At 43.2% G+C, this 16868-nt stretch overlaps 1 protein-coding gene across 2 annotated transcripts in view; it reads left to right on the forward strand.

The window, feature by feature from the left end:
* The window catches only part of HDGFL3 (HDGF like 3), a 38594-nt gene extending 22767 nt beyond the window's left edge, over positions 1-15827 (forward strand). The window contains exons 2-6 of one of the 2 annotated variants that reach the window (XM_065688338.1): positions 369-445; positions 3703-3841; positions 5125-5283; positions 6867-7013; positions 14458-15827. In XM_065688338.1, coding sequence (XP_065544410.1) covers positions 369-445; positions 3703-3841; positions 5125-5283; positions 6867-7013; positions 14458-14463 — 528 coding nt within the window. In that variant the 3' untranslated portion in view covers positions 14464-15827. Of the gene's footprint in view, positions 1-368; positions 446-3702; positions 3842-5124; positions 5284-6866; positions 7044-14457 lie in introns of those variants that run through there. The other variant, XM_065688337.1, reaches the window with a different exon arrangement.
* The last annotated feature ends 1041 nt before the right edge of the window (positions 15828-16868 follow it).

Consider the following 16868-nt stretch of genomic DNA (forward strand, 5'->3'; position numbering starts at 1 on the left):
ATTTGTTGCAGAAGTTACTTAGGTGGCTGTGTGAGATGACAGGATCACCCTCTGGGCTCTGTGCCTTTGATGAGGCAGCATCTGAAGTTAACACTTCAATTAAGCAGACTTGATTTTATTACCTTTGTGTACTGTAATGCCCATGAAATCATTAAAACTTTCTGTCGGCTCCTTGGTCTTCTGTCACCTCCCTGTAGTGTTTCTGTCATGTGCTGGCTCTGTGTGACCTGCCTGCCTGAAAACCAGCCGTCTTCCCTTCCTCACCCCAGGATAGGATACCTGCACTAGCCCTTCCCTGACTTGGTAGGGATTCTTGGGCGAGGGACACCACATTAGGGAATAATCCTTTTTCCATTTCTGTCTCACAGATTGATGAACTCCCTGAAGGAGCCGTGAAGCCTCCAGCAAATAAATACCCAATCTTCTTTTTTGGGACTCATGAAACGTAAGTGAATGAACATGACTTTTTCCTTTGAGAATAACTTCTTCCATTGCAGCTGATGCCATCTCCACTGATTTTATTGGAACAGTCCTAAGTGAAGCCATCGGGAGCTTAGAGACAGGTCGTAGGAGCCCAACTCATTTGTATTAACACATGGAGGTTAAACCTGAAAGTAGGTAGGAACGCCGCTGCATGGATGGTATATCATGGTCTAAGCATAAATAATTAATAACCAGTGCCAGTGTTTCCCATAAAGAAAAGTGTTGGCATGAATTTATGAAAGGATCGTCTGAATTCTGATGCAGGGGCAATTTTTTGTTACTTGATGTCCCTGACAGCAGGGATCAGGTTGTTGCGTTCAGACACATTTGGGTTCATGTCCTGTGTGAGAACTTGCTTGGTAGGTTCATGAAAAGAAAGGAAGCAGACCCCAGAGTCTCACACAGTCCTCACGTAGCCTTAAAGTATATGCGTTCCTGGGAGATTTGTGCTGGGAATATTGTAGGGTGGAGCTCTCAGAAGGGACAGAAGAATTGAGCTGGATGAGCTCATAGGGAAACAAAGGAATCAGAACAGAAAGGGTAAGTTAGGTCTCACAGTAATTACTACAGAGTTTCACAGTTATAATGTCCATGTCTCTATTTTAGACTGTGTTTGAGGTAGTTAAAAATAAGTCAAAGTTTCCATCTTGCATGAAATAGCCACATCTTAAAACTTCTTCTTCCCTGTTTGCAGGCAACACGCTTTCTAGAATTCCTTAAAAAATGTAAAAATTAAAAATTGGAATTCTGATTGCATTTAAATTCCATTGTAGAGGTTTGAAGCTTTATTAAAACGCTGTTGTTTATTTTTTAATTTTAAGATTATTCCATAAATAAAAGCCCCATAGCTCATACATCCCATTTTATTTTAAAAATCTTTAAAGGCAGTATCTGCTTAATAAAGGTTAAAATAGCCTCTCTCTGGTTAAAGCATGTCTTCCCATTGCTGTAAGGGAACAACCTGCTGCTTTGCTATATTGTGATCTACTACTACTGTCAAAAATAATCCGAAAATACTAAAGTTCAAGTAATTTATGGTGCTTTAAAATCAGAAACCAAAATGTGATTTTATTTCATAATGGAACTGTTTTCCTTGAGAAATGTTTTGAGAAAAACCTCTGACCACTTTTATTTTGAAATCAAATCCCAGTCTGGTGATGCCTTTGTTTTGGATTTTGTTAGCCCATGGTCTGACAGTAACATCTGAAACAGGAAAACAGTTTGTAGTTACTACCTTAACAATTTGAAAAGCACAGCTATTAAAAATGAGCTTTAGATTGCAGCTCCTTAGTTTTATAGCAGAGCAGTGGAAACTGTTACACCCTCCCAGTGGCAATGAATGAGTTTCAAACAAAGATGTAGGCAGTCTTTCAGTGTTCACTGTACATAAAAGAACTACAATAAGCTAGATCATGGTAAGTTTCATGCAGTTTTCCTCTGTTATTTGTGTTAGAACTGTTTGTATGTATTTTTGGCAACAAGGAGACATCTAGCATTAGCAAAAGCATAGGTGAAATAATTTATTTAGATCCATTACTTTATTGGAGCCTTTAATATTAACAAGACATCTGTTAGTTTGGAAATCACTGTTTGGCTTTCAGGTAGAAAAGCGTTCTTGGCTTTATAATTCTATAATTGAGATATTTCTCAATGAGACAACTGAGTGTAGATACCATTCTGTCTCACGTGTAGTTCAAGGAAAGCTCTTTCCCTTGAGACATGTCACCCAATGCCTCTAGCCACCAGTTGGCTCTGTACTGGGAAACTTCTTGCCAGTGGGATGAATTAAGTGAATGAAACTTTTCACATTCATAAGCGCTGGGAAGAATCAGGGCATAAATCGGGCATTAATCTGAAATAACGTTTACAGCAAGGAAGAAATATGATCCCGTGATTAAGATGTTAGCCTGAGACTGAAGAGACTTAGGTTTTCCTCAGTACTCTGCCGTCAGTTTGAGTTTGACCTTGGGCAAATCTCTGTGCCTCAGAAGCCCATCTACAAAACCGGGCAATTTCCCAACCCCACGGTGATGTATGAGAATAAACGTGTTGTAAATGGTGGAGCTCCACAATCCCCTGGTAGTGGAGACCATAGAGTTAACATTAATTGCAAAGATCATCAAGAAAGTGGGACAGTGATTATAGTGAAGGACACTGTGACTTGCTCATCTTCAGTCACTGGTGACATAGAATCCTCCATGTGGGAATGAAAAGAGTTTTTTGCCTTCACTATTTTTAATTGAACTTACAATTAGCAATCCCAGTACTGTAATACAGAGCAGAGCAAACACACTGGATATAGATACCCAGTGGAAAGGAAATCGTGCTTTCCTCAGTTTTATATAAGAAGTTAGACTGTGAAGTATGTAGAAAGAAAGAGGATAAACCACCACTCTTCTTTCTTTTTGTAATTATTTTTCCCTGCATTGTGGTGCCTGTGCCTGACATTAGTTGGCCCAGTACAGAGCTGCCTTACGCAGCAGCAGAGCACAAAATCCCTCCTTTGCTGTGCTGCCTAAAAACCAATTTAGCCACAGCACCCTGTGTGTCTCATTGTTTCCTTGTGTTACTCATCTGCCTATATTCACCCATTGTTTCTTGTCTTATACGAAATTATAAGATTTTGGGGACAGAGCATTTTGATTTTGTTTGCACAGAATCTAGCATGTGGGGGGTTTATTCCAAGAAAGAAGCTCCCAGGCTTTCTGGCAGTATAGATAATAACGAATGCCACTGATTTTTCTGTCCCTTAGTACAAGGGATAAGTTTTGGCTCTTGGGTTCTAGGCACTCCTTATGTGCTTTAACTTTTTATATGGTATTTCTAGGCCTTTCTGGATCTGTCACACATAGGATTGGAAGTTTGGTCCCCTGCTATTGCAGGCAGTTACGTCATATAATCCCTTTCATAAACTGCTCCAGTGCCAGTTCCCAGCAGTAGTTAATACAATAAATGAGACTCGGTTTAGTTGTTTCTAGAGAGACGCAGCATGATTCTGCAACATCAAACATCAGGATGGTGGGTCAGTGCATTAAGTCAGACTCGCAGCAGTAACTCAAAGCCAGTGTGTTAAATAAATAAACAAATAAATAAAACTGAAAAGAAGTGATGGAATGAGCAGAAGAATAGGGAGAACATATGCACTGTTAATGGTGGGTGGGTTTTTGGAAGAGGAGGAATGTAAGTCCTTTTTTGAATTTTACCTTTGTTAAAATGCAGTGCGTTCCTGGGGCCCAAAGACCTTTTTCCATATAAAGAATATAAAGATAAGTTTGGGAAGTCAAACAAGCGAAAAGGATTTAATGAAGGCCTGTGGGAAATAGAGAACAACCCTGGAGTAAAGTTTACTGGATATCAGGTAAATGACTTTAAGTTGTATTCTTCATCTTTCTCATTATCTTCTCTGAGGAGTTCTTGTCAATGCAAACATGGTGTGAGTGATGTGCAAGATCCTGGTTTTGGTGGAGATAAGAAGTTTCACAGCTCTTGTAATTGTGTACTGCAGAGACAACTGTGGTCTTGCACTCCGTGACAAATTGAGCTTTAATCATACTGCAGAGCCCTCTGCATTCTGTGATATTCTGGGGTGGTGAAGTGGAAAATTCTGCAGCAGATTTAGTTGAATTAAAAATGGAAGGTTTTATTTACTGCAGTATAAACATGAATAATTTCTGACTCCTTTCTGTTGTTTATTTTTGTAGCAGGTTCAGTGTATTTTACATGGACCTTAAGGTCACTGCACTTTTGATTTTTACATCGGTAATGTATAACATGTAGGACACCACTGCCAAAGATGTGAGGGGTGAGAAGGTGGTGGTTTAAGCTGCTGTTACTAGATAGGAGCTGCTGTACAACAGCTCTCCCTGTAGGATGTCCGGAGCAAAAGGCCGGTGAAGCTGGAGGGGAGAAGAGGAGTTGGTGGGCTGGGTAAAACCAAAGAACTTTTCTCATTAAAAAAATATGGTCCTTTGAAGGCAGAAATCACCTCTAAAAGAAGGCAAACACCTATTACATTATTAGCACAAAACCTTACAAACCAGAGTTATGGACCACCTGCAGGCAAGCTGCTGCCCCTCTCGGTTCCTGTTTCATGTTTTCAGCCCTGCAGATGTTTTGCATACACTTGGGGATTAAAAAAGCCCTCTAGTGTATAGTCTGTGGGAGATGGGCTGTCAAAGGGCTCTCAGCCTTCTGGTCAGTGTTTGCTTTTTCCTAACACAGAATCCTGCGCTGTGGGGGGTTTGTAACAGCCATCTTCTCTCTTAAATCTCTCCTATTGCAGCCAAAGTCTTAACATTTTCCATAGTTTCGCCCAAAGCAGGTCCAGGTCTCTGCACTGAGCAACCCTTAGTTCTCTGGCAAACACGTTTTTGTTATTGGATCTTCTGTTTCTGCGTAACCCCTTCAGAACACGCTATCCCAGAACCTGTGTGTGATAACTGCTTCCAAGTGGCGTCTGAAAAATCGCCCTTGCAGCCCTTTTTCTTGATAATTGCAGAAATAACCTGAGCTCTTCCTGGCTATAGCGATTGAAGTGTAAGCTGCCTGTTACGGTCTTTCCATCTTCAATATGGAACAAAAATTAAGTAATAGATTTTAGTGGGGTTTTTTACTGTTTATGTTATTATTGTTATTTTAAAGGCAATTCAGCAACAGAGCTCATCAGAAACTGAAGGAGAAGGAGGAAATACAGCAGATGCCAGCAGTGAGGAGGAAGGTGATCGGGTAGAAGAGGATGGAAAAGGAAAAAGAAAGAATGAAAAAGCAGGCTCAAAACGGAAAAAATCCTACACTTCAAAGGTTGTCTTCTGAGTTTTTCCATTGTCCCCAATGGGCATTTATAGTTAGAATACTGTCCACCTCATGGCAATCTGTTCGTCCTTCTTTAGCATTTTGACTGCAGTACCCTAACAATAGCGTTCAAACAGGCAAAGGGAAGAGCTGTTGCTTTTGTGACAGTCTTGGTGAGAGAGCAGTTGAAATACTCTGCCCTGTCCTACTGCCCACACTTTGAGGGGGAGGTGAAAGTATGGGAAGGAGTTCATAAGGTCTGGAAAGAAAATCCAGGCAAAGTTGGATTAGTTGGTTTGATCCTCTTAGATGAGCATTTCCCCATAAGGAGCAAAAAAAAGCCTTAGGATTGTGCCTCTTGGGAGACATGCGTTCAGGTTTGGTTCCTGTCCAGTAGAATTCAAGCTTCCCTCTCCGTCTCCAGTGTGAGTGCCCCAGATGCTGTGCTAAAAGGTGGTAGGGTCATATATGCTCATCTGCTCTTGTAGCTGAGTGTAAAATGCTTCAGCACAGGCTACAGAATGGGGAGGAGGAAGAACTAATTCATTAAGCAGTGAGGAGGGTGCTCGATCTGTAGATGAAAGACCTGTAATGTAGTACCTACCAGCCCTCTTAATGTCTAAGTAACAGGTCAGATGAGGAAGCTAAAAATAACATGTCGCAGGTTGTCTCATAATGGCTGGTGAATGTGATCCCCAGCACAGGGACATCTTTGGGTTCAGGTACGCTTCTCACTTGCCACGTGGATGAAAGGGAGCAACATTACAGTCACTTCCTCCAGTTTTGTGTGTGCTCTAGGTCTGTAATTTGCTTAAAAAAATGCGGAAAAGGTGGCAGAGTCACATTCAGTCACATTCGAGTTATTCTTCTCTGAAAGTGAAAACTAAGTGAAATGAGAAGCAAGTAAACAATCTGATCCAGGCTCAGTTTGGGGGAGAGCAGGAATATTCGTGTTTCGCCCACTGAACAAAATGCAGTAAGTAATTTCACCCCCTTTGTGTGTTTTACATTAGAAATTCAGGTCTGGTCTACCATTTTCTTTCCAGAAGACTCTGGGCAAACAGAGGATTAGGAAAATGGTGGCTTAATGCCACAATTTATCCTTTTGTACTGTAGAATTGCATAACATAAAGGGAGCAGAAAAGATGTATTGGTTCCACATGGCTTTAATGTTAATATATTAAAGCTGACAGCACTAAAAAAAGTATGGAAAGCAGCTCTGCTAATGTTATTCTCATTTTACATCTCTGTGTTTAATCAAAACTTTTGTCAAGCTGGCACCATCTGTTTCATTAACTAACAAAACCTACAGGTGACCCAACACTAATACCCATCTCCTATTACTGTGTCTGTCTTACAGTCGGTTGTGCTGCCAACCTGTGTTGAACACAGAATTTCTCCTTCTGTTTCATCGATGGCAGTAACTCCAACTACTTCACCTGAAAAACACCTTTCACCCCACATATCCCCCCCAGTATGCACCTTGAGCGGGGACCCGCATCATCAGACAGCGTTACACGTGCATCTCAAAAGTGGTTTTCTGGGACTGAAGCTCAGTTTTCACTTTTTAACTTTGTTGTTAATCATTTCAGAAATCCTCCAAGCAGTCACGGAAATCTCCTGGAGATGAAGATGATAAGGACTGCAAAGAGGAAGAAAATAAGAGCAGCTCTGATGCTGGGGACGCAGGCAATGACACAAGAAACACTTCTTCAGATTTGCAGAAAACCAGTGAAGGGGTAATCTTCTCTTAATGTCATTCACTTCCCATGCAGTTTGCTACAAGGGGGGTTTGGAGCCAGGGGTGAAAGGCAGTTGCAGTGACCTGTGTATATACCACGTGAGATGTTTTTACGTTGCATTTCATAGAATCGTAGAATCATAGAATAGTTAGGGTTGGAAAGGACCTCAAGATCATCTAGTTCCAATTTCGGTGTTCAGAATGTGTCTGTAACAGAAACATGGGACTGGTCCTGCACTGAAACAAATTTTGCTCTAGAGAAGCAATAGGAATTGAATAGGAAAAGATACTACACACATTATTTTTGTTCCAACACTTGCATAGATGTCAGCTGAAAGGAACTGTTGAAAACCATGAGCTGGAATGATGCAAAATGGATGTGAGAGCAGAATCAGACTGTTTGCATAATGCCTTTTGGCTCACTAAACAGTGGGAGCCTGCTTATCCTTTCACACTTGGTTAACATTTGTGCAGTCCCACTGACTTCTCTGGAGTTCATGAAGGTTTATGTGTACATTACAGACTGCATGCTGCAGGTTTCAGGGCAGATCCTGCCTTGGGAGATGACTCTCCAAGGAGAGGACATATTGTCTGCTCCAGAGCAGCTTCATATGATCTCCTTGTATGTTTGTGTCAGTTTTGTGTTTGTGTCAGTACTGGTTTTTTGTGACCACAACAGCAGAAAGGCAGGCCGCTGAGCAGGGGAATTAGCATGGGAACTGGTTAATCATCAGCCGTCTTTAACAGCCACTGCTGTTTCTGAGACACCGGAGCAGCACAAGCCTCCCTGCTCCAGCACTTGCAGCTCCATCTCGGAGCCAGTTCTCATGAGGCTCCCATGCAAGGGCCCTGCCGCGTGGCCAGCAGGCAGGCTGGGCTGCCGCAGGAGCTGCCGAGTGACACGAACCCCCCAGCCAGCGCAGGCTCTCTCTGACACTGCCAAGGTACCTGTAGCACCCAGCTGCGTGCTCAGCCTCCACCGTTTCTCACAGAACAACCTCTGGGGAGCTGCTCTTGTCTCCTGCTTAGAACCTCCTCCCGGGGCTTCCTTTCCCCTGTCTCTCTGCAGTACAGTGTATGTGTTTCATGGCTCTTCACCTTATAAAGACTGTATGTGGCTCGCAGGGCCAGGATAGTAACGTGCCCTGAGCCTCTCCCTTTTTCTCTGAATAAGCCACTGCCTGAAACCACTGGCTGATAAAATGGGACACTGTGCCCAACTGTGCCTTCCCAGCACCTCACAGCGTTCAAGTGTGGGGCTGAGGAGTGTAGCGAGTGCATAGTCCATCTGTTGCCCACATTCTGCGTAATGAACCCTGTGACGCTTTTATGTCTTCAAATAGGTATTTGAGTAAGAAAACAGGCCATAAGAGCTTGTGTTGTTTCCTATGTGTGTAGCAATGACAGTGGATGTGGCTGTGAACTTCAGGCATGTTCTCCATATAAGGACTAAATGCTGACCGAGTTTGTTCAGTTGGAGACTCAGTGGCTAAAAAGCCACACAGGATGTTGGCTTTGTGTTGGTGACATTCATATAGCTCTTCCTTCTGTATCTGCCACACTTGTAACAGCTGGAGGTAGAGTCCAGCATGATGGAACATCATGGAGCTGCTCTGCAGTGTTTTGGGGATTGCAGATGTTTTAGACTCTGTGCTGAAGTCTCAACAGTCTGTCCTTCCTGCCAGCGCCAGCTCCACAGAAATGTAATCCACATTGTCACACCCACATGAGGGGTTGACTCTACTCTGACTTCTGCAACCCCAGTGCTCAGACTTCGCCTCACACTTGAACTTCTTTAACTAGATCTTGGATGCTTTTAACATGGGAAAGGTGGAGGTTTAGTAGCAGGTACTAAAAAGAGATGGAGAAATGGTTTTAAGGGCAGCCTGAGATATAAGCACTGATAAGTTTGGAGAAATTCACATCCTGATCCAGGTAGTTCATCTTGGGCATTTCTGCCACAGAATCAGCATTTCACGTGTAAATTAAATTCTCTGCGGTGCTGCTTCTGAGATTTTGTCAGCAGTGCAGTTCTCTTTTAGGACCAGGAGGGGACACTCCATCTCCTGGCATCCTCAAAGCCAGATCAGTGTGGTTTTGGAATCACAGAATCCCAAGGGTTGGAAGGGACCTCAAAAGATCATCTAGTCCAACCCCCCTGCAAGAGCAGGGTAACCTACAGTACATCACACAGGAACTTGTCCAGGCGGGCCTTGAATATCTCCAGTGGAATGTGTGCCTTCATCGAACACAAGCGCTTGGGGAAAGAGTAACCAGATTGTATGTTCCAGTTGGAGCAGTGTGTGTCTGCACTGACCTCCTGGGGCACGGAGCTGCTGTCCTGCAGACTCGTCCTGCCAGACGTCCAGACGGGAAGCGCACCGGAGGCGCTGAGCTCCTGCAGCCCATGCACTTAGACTTCTCTTGTGTAGAAAGGAAGGTCAGAAAAGGCCACCACTTGCCTGCAGAGCTGGGGTATGGTCCTCTTGTTCACAGGCAGCAATCGAGAAGTACGTCTAGGCCTGCTAACAGGCACCATCGTGAATGAGACTGTGGTCTCTTTAAAATCATTTAGCCCGTGGGACGAGCGCTGCACCACCACCACGCGGTGCGAAGATGGGCGCCCTGCTCCTCGCCGCCGCGGCCCAGCAGCGCGCACACACAGACCCCGCGCTCCCTGCGCCTCTCTGGCCAGGAGGTGGCGCCAGGAGCACACCAACACGGACCACGGCCCGGCGGGGCAGCGCCTGTGTTGGAGCAGCCTGCAGGAAGGTTCCGCGAAGGCAAAGGGACGGGGAAACGGGAATCGGAGCCCTGGGTGGGAGAGTTTCATTCCCCTGCGTTTGGCCCCAGGAGTGGCTGCTTAGAAGACGCCTGTAGTGGAGCTGGTAAGGGCTGTGGAAGGTGCAGGGCTCAGCTGCCCACGGGCTGTGCCCCAGAGAGCCCTTGTTCCTGTGCTCTGCACCTCTGTCTCTGACCGTGCAAGAGCTGCCTAGAGGACACAAGAAGCTTTTCTCTTAATAATGCTACTAATAATGAGGTAGTCATTATGTTTTATGTTTTTATATGGACTGCAAGGTGAAGAGACATCTCTTCAGGTCGGAGACAGCCTTGTCTTTCAATCACATTCATACCCTCAGCATTATGGGGATCTTCGCGAAGGGCTAACAGCTGAAGCCAAACGATTGCAGGCGCATCTTCACCTGTATTTTTTAATGAAATTTCTAACCTCCAGATGGTAGAGGAAAGCTTGAAGATGTGAAGTGATGGCTTCCTGAAGGCTCGAACCCAGGGCAAATAAAAGCACTTCCAAAAGCTGTGAAAATTTTTCAGCCAATTTTGTACTGTTCAAGGTCTGAACTTGAGATTCTTTTTATCCCTGGGGTTGACAAAGCCACTTTCTTTCCTTCACTCCCTTCCCTAGGATCTCAACTATTCTTGAGTACTCCAGGGACTTTCAGCAGAAGAGCACTAGCTTCCTTAGACTCAGTTTAGGATTGCGTCCTGCCACTACCTGTTCCTCAAGCTCTTTCCCTCAGTGCTGCTCTTTGACTGATTCCTCCCCCAGAAAGATGAAAAGCATCAACCTCAGAGTTGTATTATCTGATTAACTAATTAACTAATAATATATTGGCTAAGACAGCCCATCCCTGAGCTTGCTCAAGAGTCCCAGAACGCCCCACGCCAGACCTCTGCTATTAAATAGTGAATTGTTCTGGCTTTCTCGGAGTACCACATAAACAGACTATTCCGGTGGAAAGGCCTTCATGGCTCTGTGTTCTTTACTTTCTATGGTACAAAATTAGCTCATAAACCGGTGAATTCACGGCAGCAGATTACATTCCGCATTTCAATCTCCAGTGAAACGTACATTTCATTCTTTGCTGGCGTAACTTGGAATCTTTATCATGAACACCTAGGTCACATTTTCCTTTTACTCTCTGGATACCCATATAAAGACGTTTGAAAGCTGGCTGTAGTTCCTGCCCTATTAGAGAGTATTTGAGTGTTAAGGTCAGCACTCAGGGTATGTGGCAAGTTTTTCTTTTGATAGTCATTATTTTAGTTGCAGTCCGGACGCTGTGTTGGTAAATGAGGTGTTCCCTTCGTGTACAGATGCATGGGTTACCTTTCAGGAGGCGAATGATTTTACCAAGTCTTTGAAAAATGGTAGGTTTGTCGGAAATTAAATGCTTTTTTTTTTTGCTCCTGGTACAGTCCGAATATTGAAGTGGGGTAAAGGACTGTGCTCTCTTTACTTGCACTGACAATCAGTTACTAACATGGGAGCCAGTGGATCTATTTGTGGAGGTGACTGCTTGCCAGCATGAATAAGGGGATCAAAATCTGGTCCAAAATTACTGCCATCTGATACTATTGCAATTGGGAGAACATATTTAAAACAGCCTGAGTCCAGGACGTATTTTTTGTTGTGATGTTCTTGTGGGGTAGCAACAATTCCAGTCAGTGCTGTGAAAGACAAGTGTCATGGCCAAACTGGCCAAGGAAACACAGGTTCCCTGTGTCCTTCTGATGTGGTTTTGAGATGTCTGGTTCCTTTGCTCTTCCTTCTCAAGGATAACATTGGTTGGGCTGCCTAACAGGTCTGGGGTTTTATCAACATTGAAAGCACAGCATTTAGGGCTCTATTCAATGTAAAAGTGTTTATGTGGGCATCTTTCCAGAAAATGAAAACAGAGCGTGTGTTTCTGTCTGATTTTTTCCTGCAATTTGAACTTAAAATCTACCCCTCCAAAAAAGGTAACATTTATAACAATATGTCACAACTATTGCACAGTAGAAATTGCTATGTAAAACTCAAACAGTGGCATACTCTGGTGTAGAGAATTGTGTTGTCTGTTGCCTTCCTGTAGCTCAGGATAAAGTGCCGCTAAAGCAATGGGACATGGGACATAACTTAGGAGACACATAAACGTCTGAAGGCAAGTTGAGATTAAAGCAGTTGGTGTAGATTAGATATACTCTTTGCACCTCTGTGTGCATTGAATCCTGTAAACATTTTGACCTTAAACCAACATGGAATAACAATGATCATACAGAGCAAGGAAATAATTACCCTTCTGCCCATCCAGCAAGAGCTTTTATAGTACAGGACGGCCGAGTCAGTTGCCAGACGCTGTTGAGGAAGGAATTTTCAGTGCCAGAAGAAACAAGGCAATTTGTGAATATAGGTTTATGCCCTCTCTGTGTTCTCTGCCCTTCAATTTTCTTGATGACTGAAATGTTTCACTGGAATCGGTCAGGCTCTGTGCTCTTTGTTTCGTGTGCGGTAGCACTGGTCAGCGCAGCACATGTTGTACCAATCATAGAGTAAAGCCGAGAGGCTTATTCAGACAAAGATGATGAGAGCTGATCTGTTTCTGGAGAGACATGAAACCATGGAGACCATGGAAAGTGCATCCTTGTTGAGCAGCGGGAGCCTGAGCTGCCTGGGTAGGGGAAGGAGCCAAAGGCCCTGCGTGGCCCTGGGGGCTGCCTGTAGCCGGGGCGAACTGTCAACTTCTGGGGCACCTGAGAGACAGAATGTGTCTTGTTTGTGCCATGCTGGGAGATGGCGCAGGGAACTGTGAAAATCCCACACGATTATTTGCTACCCAGCCCTTTATCGTCACTCCTGTGCCACAAGAGACATTTCCATGAGACACTGGGGAGTGGAAGGATTAATATTCCCAGCACCCCACATAAGAATGGTGCCTACCCAATCTTCCAGCTTTAGCCCAGAGGGGAGTTGTTAGTAAGTGCAAAGGTTTCATACTCCAAAAGGACAGCTTTCCTTACTGGAGCTGGGAGTGGTACCCTAGAGACTGACTGTTTCACCACCCTTCAGGGCTGGGTAGCAGCTGTCTTTAAGAGCTTTAGCAGAAGGCGTGGTTTGGTTGATTAATCATTTGTTTCAATGGGTGTCTGTCCTTCCCTCTGAAGGGAAAGCAGCAATGAACCCTCCTAAGCCATGTCTCCAAAGCTGCAGTTATAATCTCAGTGACTCTTAAACAGAAGAGAGGTCGATGAAAGCGTGGTACTCTGATGATCAGCACGTTGTCACACCTTTGGGAGGAGGCAGGGCTCAGGCAGTTCCTGTAAGCCATCATCACATGCACCAGTATTTTGTAACAACCCATTATCATGTGTCCTTAGTCAGGATGTCCCAGGACCTCCCACGTGGAAAGTGCAGGTTTCCATTACTTACTGTTTGCAAACCTGTTGTCACAGGAGAGAACCACACTGAACAGTGTTCTTAGTTCAGAGGGGCAGCAACAAGGCTGGGATTCCAGACTACCAAGTGGGCACTCGTATGCTCTTACCCTCTTAGGCAGAGAAGCAGTGTCTGCTTAGCCATAGGGGAGAGCTTAGGCAGCAGACTGCTAGCGCAGGGATGTTAATATGTCTTCATATTATTCTCTGGATCCTGTGTAAAATGAAAACTCCATCTCCCCCAGGCGTTTAACCTGTACCCCCCACTTATTCCTTGATGATGATTTTTTTTCCTTGGATGACCACCGTACTAGTTCCTTCGTACTGCTTCTGTGTTGTGTTTCCTTCTGTCAGGGCGTGGGTGGACAAGCATTCACTTAGAATTCTTTACAGAGGACAGAGATGCCTTGCTCAGGGTTAGGTAGGCATGTAGCACTGCGTGTCGGCACACTGCTGCACAAAGCAGGGTCCTGTGCCTGTCGGTGAGTTTTGCTATCTCTGCTTAATATTAAGAAACCAAGACTTGGAGACATTTATATGATCACATGAGGACAGTGATCCTGTTCCAACTGATACCAGTGGAGGCAAGTGCTGACCTTGACTCAGTCACAAAGAGGGAGTTTCTTCCTTTTCTGTCACTGCCTTCCAGAGAGCTCCTAGCCAACTCCACTCTGTCCTTTTCAGAAGCAGCATTCCGATCTGTTAGCTAGGAAAACTGTTCAGCTTTCTCTGTGCTTGCTGAGTGTTTGTTTGTTTGAGCACAAAACACTGTTCTCAACATCGCCAGGCGCTCAGGGATCCAGCTGAGCCTGAGCTTCTGCACAGGGCCTGGCAGGGATCTGCGGTAGTGGAAAAATGCAGATGGTGGCTGTGTGTGAAGAACGCTACGAGATTCCTAATGAAGTGACTGGGGAAAACAGAAAAACAACCACATCTGTGACTGGAGCTGCTTATTTGAATAAAGCTTATTTGAATAAAGCCGTTTACTTTTAAACTGTGTTCTCTACTATCCTATAGCGGTCTGTTTAGTTGATGCTTTAGTTGATGATGTTTAGTTGATGTAAGCAGTTTTGTTTAGAAAAACATTATTGTTGGAACAGACCAGGTGGTTCCTTGAGCCTGGGCCTTTGAAGTGTGGCAGTAAGGCATTAATTATATCATGTTTGTTACAGCATGCTTTTTCTTAAATTGAATGTGATACCTTTTTTTTTTCTCTCTCTCTCTTTCAGACTTAACCAACATAATGACTGCTGACTATTAAGGGAAAACACAAGAAGGTTACATGTTTGGTTGTCTAATATTCTTGGATTTGATATGAATCATCACATCTGTTCATTAGTATCATCAACAGCATCCCAGTTTGTATGCACATTATTCACATTCCTATCTGTTGTGTTTGCAGAAATGACATTTTACCCTTTTTTCTAAGGGTTACTTTTTGATTTTCATATTATTTGGTTGCATGAAGTTGCCCTTTACCAGTGGCTGAGGTGTATGAAGATACCGCATACTTGAACATGTTCTCGACTCCTTTTCTAGACAGAAAAGGTGTAACTCCAAATTATATCATTCTAAATCAGCATTTTTTAAAAACAAGTAAAACTTAGAAATTAGTCCCCTCCATCCAATACTATGATATCTTCCACGTACAAACATGAGTTTAGATTTCCCTATATCCATACTTTCTTGATTTTTGATCAGTTTAAAACATAAAAGAAAAATTCTTCAGTTGAAATCACCGCCAAGTTCAATAATGTAATAAAATACCTTTCCTTATTAGAAGTACCTAGCTAGTTATACTCTTAATACTTCTCAAAATCATGATGTAATGTACACTATCTGACTTAGTTCCTATATGTGGAGTTAGTGAAAGTCTTTTTGTGTTTCTTTAGATTAATACAAGGATTTTTTCCAATGCCAACACAATTTGAAATCATTCATTTGGATGCTTTCCATTTTTAAGCTTACTGTGATATAGAACCCTATGGGAAACCAAAAGAAAACATCAATTTTAAATAATGAAAGGCTTAAAAAAGGATGCTGTCATTCTGGCTTTTTTTTTCCGTTTGGAAATAGAACTAGACTAGTAAGTAAGCATTCCAGATCCATTACTCTGTGTACATTATTGTTGCTATTGTGATAATAGAGATTTTTATTTATTTTTATGCCAGCTTTTATTGTGAAAACATATTTAGTCTGGTTTTATCAATCCTTGTTATGCTTGTCCTTGGAACATCTTTTGCGTATTCAAGGTTTGTAGTTGATGAGTTTACTGTAAAAAACTTAAAAAAAAAAACCACAACAAAAAAACAAAAAAGGAAAGAAAAAAAGAAAACAAAAAAATGTATTGTTTTTACAGAATAAATTTATTGGAATGTGTATTGGGAGTAAGGTTTGAGGTTGTAAGCAACTAAGTTAGCGTCATATTTGGCTTCATACGTGTAATAATGTGAGGTATTAATGTAAGTCAAGTATTAAAGCAAAACATTCTGTTAACATGAGTTGACCATAATAGATACAAGTGCAGGTGAGATCTTTATTTTTTCTGTACTTTGCCTTTTCTGGATAACAGGAGGTTATTAAATTCACCTTGAATGTACTCAAAGTTTCTTTAAAAACATGAGCAGTGACACCAGCGGCTCGGATACCCGATTGTGAGCCCGCACCTCCTGGTACAGCCCAACAGCTCGGGGCTGGTTTTCATGGGAGGCTGTGCTGGGATGGGAGGCCAGTTCTAGTGAGCATGGCAGGAGGCTGGGTGCCAGAGGGGGTTATTGCTAAACTCCCTTTCACCAGGAGGCATTACTGAGGCGGGTTGGGGTTATCTTGGACCAGCCCCTTTGGCTGGAGGTGTGAAACCTGGGGTCTCTCTTCTGAGCACTGCTGCAAAGCGCAGCTCAGCGTGCAGCAGGAGAGCCTTTCAGCATGAGTTTCTTGCTGCTCTCAAAGTCCCCTTGCAAAGGGTGCAACATGCACATGCATGAGCTGATCCTGTCTCATTACTGGTTAGGTGTAAAACGAAGATTCTTTAAATCAAAATGCCCAAAAGTCAACATTCCCAAATAAAGCGTTTCGAGTTAAAATCTATCAGCTAACTTCACCTGTGAGAAAGGCACTTAAGTGTACTGCTTTTAGTGTAAATACACATAGAAGGCATAGAAATAGTTGTAACTGCAAACAGAAACATAACCCACACAAACCAAGGTCACTGTATTTGCTGCTACTTGTTTAGGACCAACAGCATTAGCAAAAGTAGCTGCAGAGAAGAACCAAAACCCCTCTCTGAAACTGCATTCTCCGGTGTAAGGTCAACCTGCCCGAGGTATCAAGCCCCTAGGCCCAGTTCAGAGGAGCTAGTTAAACTAGTTAAGCACATGCTTAACTTCAAGCAGATGAGCAGTCCTTGCAGAGGTGAATCCTTACAAGAATTAACAAAACTATGATTTGCTTATCATATATGGAGTCTTACCGTAAAAGTTGATTGCTTCTTAAAAAGATTTCTTGGGATTTTTAACAAGGCTGACCCACAAGACATACTTTTTGACAAATAAAAGATGTGCATGTGACAGAGTTATGTATGTTACTTTTTCACACCTCAAAACATTGACCTTCCCATTCTACACTAGCTCTGCGTAGGGAT

Source organism: Lathamus discolor, chromosome 8 (assembly GCF_037157495.1).
Source record: "Lathamus discolor isolate bLatDis1 chromosome 8, bLatDis1.hap1, whole genome shotgun sequence".
Taxonomy (NCBI): domain Eukaryota; kingdom Metazoa; phylum Chordata; class Aves; order Psittaciformes; family Psittacidae; genus Lathamus; species Lathamus discolor.